The 14,997-nt window shown below is 32.8% G+C and overlaps 1 protein-coding gene and 1 long non-coding RNA gene across 3 annotated transcripts; one reads left to right on the top strand and one right to left on the bottom strand.

Annotated features, from left to right (window-relative positions):
• Positions 1-10,702, top strand: LOC141480289 (uncharacterized). Of its 2 annotated transcripts, XR_012464244.1 has the most exons (4): positions 1-206; positions 1,903-2,052; positions 7,164-7,565; positions 9,841-10,702. It is a non-coding gene; the product is annotated as an uncharacterized lncRNA (long non-coding RNA). The 2 variants fall into 2 exon arrangements; XR_012464243.1 differs by lacking the exon at positions 7,164-7,565 and having other exon boundaries at positions 11-206.
• On the bottom strand, positions 9,336-10,823 carry LOC141480288 (uncharacterized). Its single transcript, XM_074170209.1, has 2 exons — positions 10,695-10,823; positions 9,336-9,780 (listed from the first exon to the last, which is right to left on the bottom strand). The coding sequence occupies exons 1-2, from the start codon at positions 10,749-10,751 to the stop codon at positions 9,376-9,378; spliced, it is 462 nt and encodes a 153-aa protein (XP_074026310.1). The 5' UTR covers positions 10,752-10,823; the 3' UTR covers positions 9,336-9,375.
• Between the last annotated feature and the right edge of the window lie 4,174 nt (positions 10,824-14,997).

Below are 14,997 nucleotides of genomic sequence, written 5' to 3'. Positions count from 1 at the left end.
GACATTCTAGTTTTTGATTTTCTGTGAAAAAGCAGTATGCAGTATACTTATCACTTCAAAACTAGATTTATATTCAACATGTCCGTTTTTTTTTTTTTGATGAGTGTAAATAGAATATGTGGAATAGGATCACTGCTTCTTCTGGAAGATTAGAAGTTCTTTTGTGAAATATCACAGCAATTTCAATAATGGAATTGTACCCAGAGGTAAGATGGGGTATCTTTTTCAGTAACTAGAGATTGTATTTGATTTGAATACAGAAGGCAGAATTTTTTTTGGTTTTAACTATGCAGTTTTTTGTATTTATTTCTCATTTGCTTTTAACGATTCAGAGTATTTGAAAAGATGTGCTGTTGAAAATCAAAAATGATCTTTTGCTTATATTTTTTTATTCATTCCATTAACCACTTTTCATTTTCAAGAGAAAAATCTGTTTTATATGTTCAACTGGATTTTTCAAAGATTTAATTTGTCTTTTTAGCTCAGTAGCTTTTGAGTTATAGCTCATCTAATACAAATACATTTTTCAAAGATTATAAAACTAGTTACATAAGGTAATAACAACAGTAGTTTGAGAAACAAAAAAAGACCTTGAAGACTATGGTAAAAAATACTTGTCAAGTCAGTTACTAGTGAAGCAAAACTTCGACATTGATAGTGGAACAAGATTTGTTTTGTCTTTCATTGTAAGGTAACTAGTTTGAAACCTGAATTAAAAAACAAAGTATCCGTGTACGAAAAGGGAGCTGGAATCGTCTTCACTTATTCAGGTTCGTCTTTCGAAAAGAGTTCAGTCTAGAATTCATGTTTCACTCCCAACACCACTGATGATATACATGTGAGTGGAAACAACAACGTCTCAGGTTGGATCATGAATGCTTTGTTTTTGAACTCTGATTTCAACCAGTTGCCTCGAAGGGAAAGAGGAAGAATCTTGTTCTGCAGTTGAATGTTGAAGCTCAGTTTCCAAGACACAGGCCGTTAAAGTAGAGAATTGCAGAATTATAACAATTGTCATTTAATTAACCAAGATTATCTGTTTTTTTTTCAAGTTGAGAAGCTGGATTGTTTTTTTGTTGCGATCATGACTTTGAATGTAAGTTTTGTCGAGATGTACAAGAAAAGGTTCACCTAAAATGTGAATGTTACCAATATCGTGATGTCCCATTCAGTTGTGCCATCTAATGGTTTATAATAACTTTAAAGGCAATCCTCGTAATTCTTGATACTGAAGGAGCTTTGTTTGATCAAAAAATCAATAGTCCGGTTGCTTGAAATTTTCACCATTCCTTTGTAAATATTGATAGATCTACTACATGGTCAGTGGTGGTTTAGCAGATCAATATCTCCTAAGATAAGAAAAAGTAATAATAATTAACGTCTTGATTATTTCCACTTATTAGATACTATTTTATTTTGATCTAAATATAATTCAGTATAAATGAAAATAAACGCTGCAGTTTACTTTTTGTAGAAACAGGTCTCTACAAACAACTATTCTTCCACTCAACCTTCATGAAGTCTCCGTATTGATTTTACATATAGATAGTGTGATTCATTTTCAGAATGAAAGGTATAAAAATCAAAAAATGAAGTTTTTCTGTGTATATAATACGAGGTTACATTAGAATTCCATTAAAGAGATTTTCACTATGTAAATGTGTCCTATTAGCCATATTCAACAATCAGATGTCTCGTAATTCATGTGATATACTCTGATGTGTACGAATTCCAAAAATTAGTTTGATATTTAAGGATTAATGTTATATATTTATATCAACTCATGTCTAGAAATGCTGGGTTTTTGTCATTTTATAACATAATGATCTTATCGATGAGCACATCAATCGAATGTATCAGTCTATTTTGATCAACATATTTATGTCCAATATTGTTTTTCAGGTAACTGGCCTCCCAAATTTGAAGATGAGCTGTGTACTGCTTACATTCTGATATAGATGAATGGATTGATTAATAGCGCAGTTAGTTGTAATTGGAGAGCTGTCCTTTAGACCATCAATGGAATCGTTGCATATTCTTCAATTGCAGAAGGTAACTAGTTAATAATTCGTTAGCCATGTAAGCTATTTCTATAGAAAATTGAATTTAAATCTGTACGTTTTTCTGAGGTATGAGTTGAGTTATGAATTTGAAGAGGAAAATTTAACAAAAGTATTTGAAATGGTTGAAAATAAAAATGTTTTGTACATTACTACGTAATGGGGAAAGTTCCCCAATTCGGGTTATTACAGCAAATGCAAGTTTGAACAAAATAAAGTTGAGTTCAATACATGAGTTTTTCAAATTCACTTCAAAAAGTATTCAAATTGATGTTTCAAATGTTGGGTTTCAATTTTCAAAAGGATTCCAATTCACATATTGGCAACAGCGCCGATATCAAGTTGAAATAATTTATACGTACCTAAATATTCTACTTTAAAAAAGGAAAATTATATAAATCAATAATTGAGGCAAAATATAAATTATAGTTCAACACCACCTCTACAAGCTACATAAACAACAGTTGTTTTGTTATTTATTTATATAGAAGAACAGCACGCCTTGAAATATGTCACCTTGGTTTGTCTCATACAGGTAACATATTTATTATCCTTTATTAGCTATAACCGATGTTGCCATCGGTTGCCATTCATTCCTCTTCTTTAAGTATTTAAATAATTTTTTAAAGAAAAAGGTTGAAATGATGAGTTTAAAATGCGTTGTTTCAGAGCTCTTTATGAAAACTACTTGATTTTCGTCAGGAGTAACATTCCCCATTATGTACCCGTACATCTTCAAGTGCTGAGTTTTATATTCAGGCTTACTTGTATTAAATCTGGAACAAATTTCAGATGTATGGAGAAATATACTGTTGAATTGTCTCTTTTAGTTCTAATCAATTATTTTTTCGATAATTTTGAAATTCTGCAAACAATTTGATTTTTACAAAGACTCGCATTTTGATTGGTAATATTGTCAGATCAAGCAAGCTGGTCAATAGAAAAACAGATTTCAACAGATTTCTCATACTGGTCAGATCAAATTGTTCCAAGGAACCATTGAATTTGAAGGTCCTGAAAATAGTTAAGGATAATAATACACCTCTTGTATCATGATTAAACAAATTTGGAAAAATATACAGTTCTCTTCAATTTTGAGTCCGTGTATGAGGATTTCTATACGATAATACAATAGGTGAAAATTCTAGTTTTTGCTGTATCTTTATCTGCATCAATAAGTACTGGAGATCTATGGCAAGTTTTATTATACTTCCACAATGAAAAATCAAATGGGAACCTGTATTTTTTGTAGCAAATTGTTGATGGGTAATGTTCATATTCTGTCGTGAAATTTAACAGTTTTTCAGTAATTCTGAGTTTTAGTTATTTGATTGTTATCATATTAACTATTATTTTTTTTCTTAGGGCTGTGATAGTCACTCAAATGGAAACAATTTTTACTCTCTTTCTGTAGCTCAGCTGATTCTTTAAAACTTCCAAGTATCTGAAATGTGTTGATATCACAAACTTCTAGTTTTTTTAGTGAGGTTTTTCCATGTCGTTCAATATGCAGAAGTTTAACAATAATTTCAACTTTTCTATCCATTTCGGTTCTCAAGGTATCAGTCTCTGAATAGAAAAATTGTTTGAGAAAAATAAGCTAGTACTGACCTCAAACTGCTAATGACAATTTATTGTTTCCATTTCAATGGTCACATGAAGATTCTGATGGGAGTTGCATAATCCAGAAACCAATAATACAGACCATTAATAAGGATGAATCATAAGTTTCTTGGAATTTATTTAGATCATAAACATACCTAAAAAAATCATATAACGATCTAGTATCCAAATTAATCGGTTTTTGTTTTGTCATTCAATAACTAGCAAACATGAACTTGGTAATTCCTTATTGAGCTCTGGCCTAGTATTCTGGAGTAATTCAGCTCATGTTCATGAAGTAATAGGAAATATAGGCTAATCTTCAATAAATACAAAACTGTTTTTATCAATGGGAAAGGGTTAGTAATTGAACATTTTTCTTAATACATTTCAATAAAAAAGTTTTTCGCTACACGGTAGCTGTATCAGCAGCTGGTACATCAAACTATTCTACAATATCTTTTACATACAACAGTAGGTAATGACAAAATTAATGAGATAAATGATTAATTCTGACAAAATAGGTATATTTAGAAATCACTGTTAATATCTGCACTATGTCTTTCGTTGATATATCCTCCTGCTTCAAGATAATCAGCGAGCCTGTCTTTTAACATAATTTCGTTAACGGTTGAAAATACCGGGGTTATTGTAAAGGTTCGGTCAGTCATTTTTATCACCTTGTTTGTGGATGGGTGTAGCTCTACAAATCTTTTAAAAATCTGGAAACTCACCCTTTGAGAAACATACATTTATCAAATGTACTATGGATTTAATCATTTTATCACTAACTATTTTGATTATTGTTGGGCCGTGTTGTATGGGTCCATTCTTACAGAGTTTCTTAGACAAGAAATGACATTTGACACTTCCGTTTTATAGATAGATCTTTATTTAAATATAGGTAACCCTAATATACATATATATCCCAATTAAATCAACGGTGTATATATACAACATTAGACAAACACAAAAAAAGAAATACAATGCAACAATAATATACGAAAATCACAATTTTAAAAATAGAATTAATAAAATTAGTTGAATTACAAAAATTACAAGAATTGCTTTCAGTATGATATCTATTTCATCTTAATAAGTTCTTTCAATTGTTTTTTAAACAAATTCAACGATGATGATGTTTTAATGAAGTCTGGTAGTTTATTGAATTCTTGGAAACCTTTGAAAAATAAAGAGTTCATAGTACTGCGATAAGCACTGCTGCTAATGTGAATGTCATTTTTACCCTGAGTTTTATAAGTGTGAATGTCTCTATTCAATATTATAAATGTATGAAAGTAAACAGGAGCTAGGTTATTCAATATTTTATATACAAAAATCATTGTGAAATAATATATTCTTTTTTCGACTGAGAACCAATTAAGCACCCTACTGTCACTAATTTCTTAGTATGAGAATCAAGTTTACCAGTACGATCTTCTTTTGCTACATGTGCATACGCTTGACATCCAAATATTCGTATCTTGTTCAGATCAGGCTTGTAACCATACCATAACTCTGCTGGAGATATATTGCCAGGCAATACAGAATTTGGAGTTCTGTTTTATAGGTGAACAGCTGTTAGTGCAGCTTCACCCCAAAACTTCTTGTCAAGTTTCGAATCAAAAATCATACATCTAGATTTATCAAGGATAGTACGGCCGAACCTTTCGCTCACTCCATTTTGTTCCGGATTCCGAGCGACGGTGTGAGTAATACGAATTCCTTTGGCAGCACAAAAGTTTTTGAAGGTTGTTGAAGTATATTCTCCCCCATTATCACATCTAAAGTTTTCAATTTTATGCCCAAACTTAGCTTCGACCATTGATACATATTTGGCAAAAACATCTTTCACTTCTCCTTTCTTCTCGAGAAGGTATATAACTTCAAAATGGTTATAGTGGTCAATAAATGACACAAAATAATGTTTTCCATCATGAGTTGGAGGGTTTATTTTGTCACACACATCACTTGATATACACTGAATAACTCTCTTAGCTTTCCGCTCTTCAGCTACACTTTTCAAAAAGGGTGTAACGTGTTTGTTTCCCTTGAAGACAAATCTCACACAAAGAGTTTGTTGGAAACCTTGTAGAGTGTCCCATACGACGGTGCCATAAGTTGGATGATTCTTCATTTGTAACAAGAGCTGCTTTGGTATCAAATTTGAACGTTACAAAATAAAGATTCCCAACACGTTTTCCATGTATAATAATAGTTTTGTTTTTCATCACCTTGACAGAACTGTTCTCAAACACAACAGCAAATCCTTTTTCCTCCATACGCTTTACGCAGAGAAGATTGTAGGCAAGACCTTCACAAACAAAAACATTGTCGAGTTTAATGGACAAATTGGTTTCAGTTAACACAGGTAAACGTCCTTCCAGTTTCGTATTCACTACTTCTCCTACTTTGGCAACATTTATTGTATGAGAAGAGTGTTTCAAATCAGTCATATATTCATCATAACATGATTTAACTAAGTGAGATGTTGCTCCACTATCAATAATGAATTTTATTTCATTTTTATTTACAACTCCACAGAAATCTTCTTCGTTTTGTTGAACTACTTGAGATGAAGCCTCGGCTTTGACAGCCTCAGTGACAAACACAATTTCATCTTCTTGTTTTGTGACATTAGCGCTATTTTTCTTAGGACACTGGGACTTCATATGACCTCGAGCTTGACAGCTTCCCGCGAAAAGTTCTACGCATGTATTTTTCTGGATCCTGTTGGCGGGCACGGGTACCATAATGGCTGCTTTTGCTGTTACTCTGGTTGTTGTTCCTACTGCCTGTAACTACTAAAAGCTACACCTGGTTCGGAATTACCAGAATTTTTCACAACAGTTTGTTTTTCACAAAATCAAGCTTGACATTGGATGGATCAGCGCTAAATAAGACATCCATTGACGTCACAACTGCTTGAAATTCTTCAGGCATCGCTGACAGAAGATGAACTATAACTTCTTGATCGTCCATTTTACCTCCAGCATTTTTCAAATCACGATACGTTCTCTCGAACTCGATCAAGAAATCACCAAGAGATGTTTTTCCATCAAAATGCATGTTCCTCAACTTTTTCTGCAACTGAACTTGACTTGATATCCCTGACTTGACAAATGTAGATTTGAGGGAATTCAACATCACCTTAGCAGTGTCTTTGTCCATGATTGTTTCCAATATATTATCAGCAACACACTGAACTACAATATCACGAGCAATGACGTCCTTTTTGCAGAAATCATCATAGTCTGGATCAATTTCTTCCGGAAATGTCTTCTCAATAGCATCTAGCACTAAATTCCGCTGCAATGCTCGAGTAACCCGAAATTCCCAGTTTGCAAAATTGCCGGTGCCATCAAATGGTTTTCTTTCAGAACGAATACTCTAACTCTTCTTGATTCTAACACTTTTCCACTATTATTCTCCAATAAGTTACTGGGTCCATAACCTGTTGTAGCACAGCTAATTTAATAATGAAGCAACTTATTGTTATAGTTAAATAAGAAAAACGTAAAGCGATTAGTCAACATAAACGACCATTAACAGAATACATACACTTTGGACAAGGAGCGACTACAACTACATTATCCAGATGATGCAGACGAATTAAATCTCGAGTACAGATCTGGATGTGGTTTCAAAAACTTTTTTCGAATGACAAGTAGTGACTTTGAGGGTCTTCTAAATAATATAGCTCATATCATCCAGAAACGAGACACACCCTTCAGAAGTGCTATTCCTCCACATGAACGTCTTGCAGTTACTCTGCTGTTTTTAGCAACTGGAGACTCTTACCACTCGTTAAGTTACACATTCAAGATTTCAAAGCAAATAATATCAGACATCATCCCTATTGTTTGTGAGGCAATTGCCAGCGATTTACAGGATTACATCAAGGTAAGAAAACATAGTCTATTACATATACATAAAACCTTTATTTGGTCGACATGTGTCTCAAGTGAACAAAACATTCTCTACAAATGAAACATGTAGTCAGTGAAAATGTGTCTTAAATTTATTACAACACAAAATGAAGAAACGTCTAACTCAAATTTGAATTTTGAAAAGATGAGGTGGGAACTACAGTTGCATCAACATAGTGTCAAGAGAGGCATTGTCTGTATGGGTTGAAGACGTGGGACTCATGGCTGACTGCGGACAGGTTGCTTGTGTGTGTCTCTGAAAAGACGACTGCTCAAAATATGGGTTTGGATTGGGACAAGCTGGTGGCATCGGGCAGGAGTCGGTTGTTGTACGTAGTTTGGTATTGGGTAGAAAGGCCATGAGTAACTTCCGCTCAATGGGTTGCCATAGTCGTACTTGCCCACTTCAGCTTCAAACAGAATATTGCTAATAATAATAATAATAATAATATTTATTCACCATTTGTGATACATAGCGTATATATGGTAGGTCAATGATTATTTACAAAAAACAGTACGTCACTTATGAATAAAATTATGGAATCAAAGCTTAAATAAAAATTAATATTTGCATATACAAAGGTATTGGTACATATAGATATATAAAATGTTAATTAAAAAATGAATAAAAAATGTGGCAATTTTGCTTGCCGTAGTCAAATAAATATACATATGTATGTATTTACATATATACATATATTTATAAACATGTACACACATATTAAAAAAAAAAACGATAAAATCGCCAGTCAGAACACTGAAACTAAAGCAAAACAGCAAGTGATTATATATCTTATTATCCTTCTGTGAAAGAATCCTCTAAATATTCCTTATGACTGTAGTAACATTTGTCCAGTAATAAGTTTTTAACTTTCTTACTGAACAAAGTTGAAGAATTCAACCTCTTTATAGAAAGTGGCAGTCTGTTATAAAAATTTATGGCATTATATAATGGAGATTTTTTGAAATGATCACTCTTATGTGAAGGGACCCTCAGAGCAGTAGCATGGCGAGTATCACGACCGTGAATGCTCAAGTTCGTTATATACAAATCAAGGTCCCAGTGCACAAAAATGACACATTTCATTATATAAATTGCGGGTGCAGTCAACAAGCGTTCTCTTTTGAAAACAGGTCTACAACTTTCTTGGTACCCCAGGTTGAATATCAATCTTATCAGTCATTTTTGAGAAATGAAAACTCTAGAAAATTCCTTTGCACATCCCCTAGCCATTATGTTGAAACTAATATGGGAGTATGCATTCGCAAAGTAAACATTTAGTAAACCAAACCTATCTAAACAATGTTTTAACTGTTTGATCGAATAATAAGCGGAATTGAGTTTACTGCACCCTTTTTGTATGTGATTTCTCCAGGTGAGATTCTCATCTAAAATAGTTCCAAGAAAATCAACTTCTTTTGATATTTTTATGTCATTCAAAGTGACTAAATTACAACAGAAATCCCTCCTAACAAATGTTTTCATCAGCACTGACTTAGATTTATTTAAAATCAGTTTGTTACGTTGACACCAACTAATTTTCATCGATAATTCATTCTTATTTTTTCCAGAAACAGTGATTGTAGTATCGTCAGCGTACATAGTTATGTGACAATCTGATATGAATTCAGGCAAGTCATTGATAAAAGTCAAGAATAACAATGGACCCAGAACAGACCCTTGTGGAACACCTAGTTTCACATCATAAGGAACTTATTTAATTCCATTACATTTAACCACCAAACTACGGTTTTCCATGTACGATTCTATCCAACATAACACATTATTGGGAAAGCCCGTTACTAGTAATTTTTTCAATAGAAATTTGGAAGAAACAGTATCGAATGCTTTTGATAGATCTAAAAAAAATAAGTTGCTTCACACTTTTCGGAGCAGTTGACGATGGGAGGTCTTTAATACACAGTCCTACTAGCTCTCCAAAAGACTTGAACTGATCCATTCCTGATGTATGACGTCCTTGGATACCTCTCATAATTGACAGAGCTTCTTCTGTAGCTGATGTCTTTTGTTTCTTTTGTGGGCCTCCGCCTGGCCGAACAGACGGTTCCTTTGGCAAACTTTTATTTGCATTGTCACCTCTTCGAGGTGTGTCTTTACTTGGTCTAGCAACTTGGTCCTGGTCGACAATCTGGGTTTCGTCTGCAGCATCTTCATTTGAATGCTCGTCCTAAAAAAAAGGAAAATATTAATGATTGAATATTGCTATATCGTTATAATTTTGTTTCAGATGCCACAAAATGAAGCAGAGTGGAAAGCTATTTCAAAAGAGTTCAATGATAAGTGGAATTTCCCAAACTGTGTGGAGGCCTTTGATGGGAAGCATATTACGTTGCAAGCACCTATCCATAGTGGCACAGAATATTTCAACTACAAGGGGTTTTTCAGTATAGTTCTATTTGCGGTGGTAGATGCGCACTACAACTTTACCTACGCAAATGTTGGCTGTCAAGGAAGAATATCAGACGTAGGTGTGTTTAGTCACACAAAATTCAAAGATTGCCTTCAGAACAACAATACAACTTCCTCCTCTTACTGCTCTTCCTGGAAGAATAGATGAAACACCGTATGTTTTTGTGGCCGATGATGCTTTTCCTTTGTCAAAAAACATTATGAAACAATTCCCAGGTGTTCAAAACAAGAATTCCAAGAAAAGAGTGTTTAACTATCAGTTAAGTAGAGCGCGTAGAGTGTCTTGAGAATGCATTTGTGTACCGCATACTACGAAGACCTATGCTATTACAACCAGAGCGGGCTACGATGATTGTGTTGGCAGTACTTTATGTGCATAACTACTTGAGGAAAAGTAACTTCAAATCAGTGTACGTGAGATCAATCCAGGAACTTGGAGACAATCCCCTTCAAATCATGCTTTGGTCAACATTCCTCGAACTTTAAGAAGAAGCACTGATGAGGCACAAGCCCTTAGAAATGAATTTGTAGACTTCTTTACTTCCCCGGCTGGAATAGTATCCTTACAAAACGACAAATAATAAGCCCTAAACTATGTCGTGTGTGTTGTATATTAATGTAAAATATAATTACTAATTATTCTATGAATTTACTGTGTTAATACATATTTACCTGCGTGATTGTGTCCGTCGTTTCATTAGGTGTATTTCGATCCTTGAGAAATAGCATGTTGTTGAAGCAGAACCATTTACTCTTGTACACATCAGAATTTCCGGCACCAGATTTACTTGAGTCTCTCTCCCTCTTTACTTCACGTAAAAAATGACACACTACGTTCTTGATTTTCCTTTCCACAACTTCTTTATCAACACCACAAGTATCTGCGATTTCTTGTAGAGCATCTTGTTTCTTATTTCTATCTTTGTTCCTTTCAAACGACAGTCCCTCAGAACAGGACGATCACGGTAAAGCTCAATAAGTTCACACACTTTCGCGTTGGTCCACTCCATGACTGAATACAGTGCTGTGTCATCCGTGCGTGCCGTGCGTGCCGTGTGGGCTCGTCCCCACTACCGGCTCTCGCTGGCTTCCTTTGATGGAGACCGACACTAGAGCGATTTTCGTTGGCAATCCATTGGCTCAGCGGCACATGCCAACGGCCACGTCTACATTGTATTGGCTTTGCCAATACAATGTAGACGTGGCACGTGAAGACGCCGCTTAAGGTTTACACCTGATATAGTTTATTGCAGAGACAAATTTCAAAAAATAAATCTCTGGTCTTAATGTACCTTTATAGTTTGGTTCTTCAGAAAATTTTGGTCTAATGCACTACTTATGCCGGTGGGTCTATTGTGTTTTTATTTTCTGTAGTTGAGGTTGCTAATCATTTATATTTTGGTTCATCAATATTTGTTTCTTCTTAATCAGTATTTTTTATTATATTCATTTCTACCTATTCATTTCTATTCTGGTATTCATTTCTATCAAATTCAGACTTCAGGTAAACTGGTAACTTGTTCCATATTTTCAGTTTTCTCTCAGTGCACTGAATGTGACCACATTCACCAAGTATTATGAACTTGAGTTTTCTTCTCCATAACTTTATATCTAAATAGGATATAAAACAGAAAACAATCTTATGTTTTGAATTTTGTCGAGAGAGCTGATAAGAAAAGAATTTTATTCCTTATATTTCATATAACTATTTGTTGAACGTGTCTTCAAATTGCAAGGACAACAAATATTTTTAAGGAAACTATGTGAAGTTTGCTGAATCATAATATCGGTTACGAAATAAAACACTGTCTTATAAATGGAATATATGGGTCATACTGAAAAACGATTTCTTGAATGTATCAAATAATGGCAAGATACATGATTCTCTTTCAGAAGAATAGATGTGAAGTGGATGGCTGTTATTTTATATATGTTATGAAATATAACACTCGATCTTATAAAATGGAATATGTTGGTCATACTGAAATACAATTTCTTGATTGTATCTAAAAATCGCAAAATAGATGATTCTCTTTCAGGAAAAATTGATGTGAAATGGATTGCTGCTATTCTATATGTTATTTTTTATTTATTTATTTATTTATTATTTGTTCAATTACAATGAAGTAAAATGCCCAGATGAGCGTAGAACATGTCAGTGTAATAAATATACAGTTAAAAACATTTAAAAATTAAAATCAATTAAATGTGAGACATTTCAGCAGGTAAAATCTGAAGGGATGGTATCTTTAAAATATTCATCAGTTGAGTAGTATGCTCTATTTAGAAGAAAGTTTTTAAGTTTATTTTTGAGTGTTGTTTTAGAGAGGCTTTTTAGTGCATTTGGAAGTTTGTTATAGATTTTTATTAGAGTATACGGTATATTTTTCTGAATAAAAGTAAAATTAGGAATATTAGTAACTAAATCTGCTTTATTTCTTGTTGGGTAGATGTGTGCTTTATCAAAGTCGTTAAAAAGCTTTGGATTGCTTTTAATAAACATTATGCTGTCGAGAATATACTGACTGTATAGGGTTAGTACTTTCTTTTCTATGAATAAAGGTTTACAGCTATCAGTTTGTTTGGATTTATGAATAATTCTAAGGCAACGTTTTTGAAGTGAAAAAATTTTTTTAACGTTCACAGATGCACCCCAAAAAATTAAGCCGTATTTAAGTCTTGAGTGGACTTGTGCATAATAGACAGACATTGACGCTTGAACATTTATTGTTTTAGTGATGACTCTTAGGGCATAGCAATGCCTTGCAACATTTTCTGACAAAGTATCCAGATGAGATTTCCAATCTAGTCTAAAATCTAGCTCAATTCCCAGGAATTTTGAACTTTTACTAGTTGTTATTGTTGATTTACCATCCGAAAAAGTATAATCATTTTCAGCTGACTGTGAGAATTTGATTGCCTGTGTGTTATGAAATATAACACTCGATCTTATAAAATGGAATATGTTGGTCATACTGAAATACAATTTCTTGATTGTGTCTAAAAATCGCAAAATAAATGATTCTCTTTCAGAAGAACAAATGTGTAATGGATTGCTGTAATGTTATATTTGTTATGAAATATAACATTCGATCTTATAAAATGGAATATGCTGGTCATACTGAAATACAATTTCTTGATCGTGGCTAAAAATCGCAAGATACATTATTCTCTTTCAGAAGAATAGATGTGAAATGTATCGATGTTATTTTCTATTTGTTATGAAATATAACACTCGATCTTATAAAATGGAATATGTTGGTCATACTGAAATGCAATTTCTTGATTGTGTCTAAAAATCGTGAAATACATGATTCTCTTTCAGAGGAACAGATGTGAAATGGATAGCTGTTATTTTATATTTGTTATGAAATATAACATTCGATCTTATAAAATGAATATGTTAGTCATACTGAAATGCAATTTCTTAATTGTGTCTAAAAATCTCAAGATACATGATTCTCTTCCAGAAGAATAGATGTGAAATGTATTGCTGTTATTTTATATTTGTTAAGAAATATAACATTCGATCTTATAAAATGGAATATGTTGGTCATACTGATACAATTTCTTAAATTGTCTAAAAATCGTGGGATACATGATTCTCTTTAAGAAAAATAGATGTGAAATGGATTGCTGTTATTTTATATTTGTTATGAAATATAACACTCGATTTTATAAAATGGAATATGTTCATACTGAAATACAATTTCTTGATTGTGTCTAAAAATCGCAAAATACATGATTCTCTTTCAGAAGAACAGATATGAAATATATTGCTGTTATTTTATATTTGTTATGAAATATAACACTCGATCTTATGAAATAAAAGTATGTTGGTCATACTGAAATACAATTTCTTGATTGTGTCTAAAAATCGCAAGATACATGATTCTCTTTCAGAAAAACAGATGTGAAATGTATTGCTGTTATTTTATATTTGTTATGAAATATAACACTCGATCTTATAAAATGGAATATGTTGGTCAAACTGAAATACAATTACTTGATTGTTTATTTATTTATTTATTCATTTATTTATTTACGGGCAAGCCCGTTTGAAGTATAAGTTACTATGTTAAATTATAATTGAAATAAAATCAGATAAGTTACTGAATCACAAATTCCAACTAAAAATAGCTTAAAAAGAGGTAAATTCAAAATTTATAAAGGGGTTAATTTTTGGGCATAAAACGACAAAAAACAATGAGCGACAATAAAACATATTCTACATATGCTACCATAAACTATACACTAAAACATTAACCCTTTATTGGGCAAATAATGTCTGTTGCCATTTCATGTACTTTTTTTCCAGAATGTTCTGATAAAGTCATTAAAGGAAAAACAGCTTTCGTAAAAAAAATCTGTTTGTTTAAAAAAATATATCGGTGGGAATGACTTTTCCCATCGCCCATCTTGGACACCCAATATATTTTAAAAAAGAAAGAGTATAATCCATAAAAATTTATTAAATAAATATTTCATAATTTATTTCAGGTATTATGGGGTTTTCTGAAGCAAACAGGCTTACAAATTGGCACTTTGCACTGAGAACAGGTATATGCTGTTCTTTTTTCATTTGTTTTAGTACTGCAAATTCTGCATCTTCTGTAGGTCCCCTTCTCAGGAAAATGCGATCCCACTTGAGACAATATTACTTCTTCAGGTACAGCTTTCTTATTTCATAAAAAGTGTACTGGTTGTTCCCCGTCTCTTCCTGCTGTTGTGATTATTTATCAATTGTCGCGCCAGTGTAATGCGATAGGAAAGTTGGTCACATAGCGTACGACGAGAAATATAAGATGTAGCTATTAACTACAGATAAATCAACCAACCACTTCAGTGATCGTCTTCCGATAGAATATCTCTCCTTTTTTTGGTCGAATTTATCGACGCTACCCATATATTTATTATATAAGTCGACAACTTTGGGACAATGAACTATGTCTCTAGTTCCATCTTTGTTCTTTCT

This window comes from Leptinotarsa decemlineata, unplaced genomic scaffold, assembly GCF_025532065.1.
Source record: "Leptinotarsa decemlineata unplaced genomic scaffold, Ldec_3_MD MMD2_P_RNA_scaffold_7, whole genome shotgun sequence".
In the NCBI taxonomy this organism is placed as follows: domain Eukaryota; kingdom Metazoa; phylum Arthropoda; class Insecta; order Coleoptera; family Chrysomelidae; genus Leptinotarsa; species Leptinotarsa decemlineata.
Note: the sequence above shows the minus strand (reverse complement) of the source record. Positions and strands in the feature narration are given on the sequence as shown.

What these genes read in the sequence shown, in the direction of transcription:
- LOC141480288 (XM_074170209.1), bottom strand. Translation starts at nt 10,751, where the DNA reads ATGCTATTTCTCAAGGATCGAAATACACCTAATGAAACGACGGACACA. An exon ending in CGACGGACACAATCACGCAG is followed by an intron (nt 9,781 to 10,694) that starts GTAAATATGTAT and finishes CCTTTTTTTTAG; the next exon opens with GACGAGCATTCAAATGAAGA.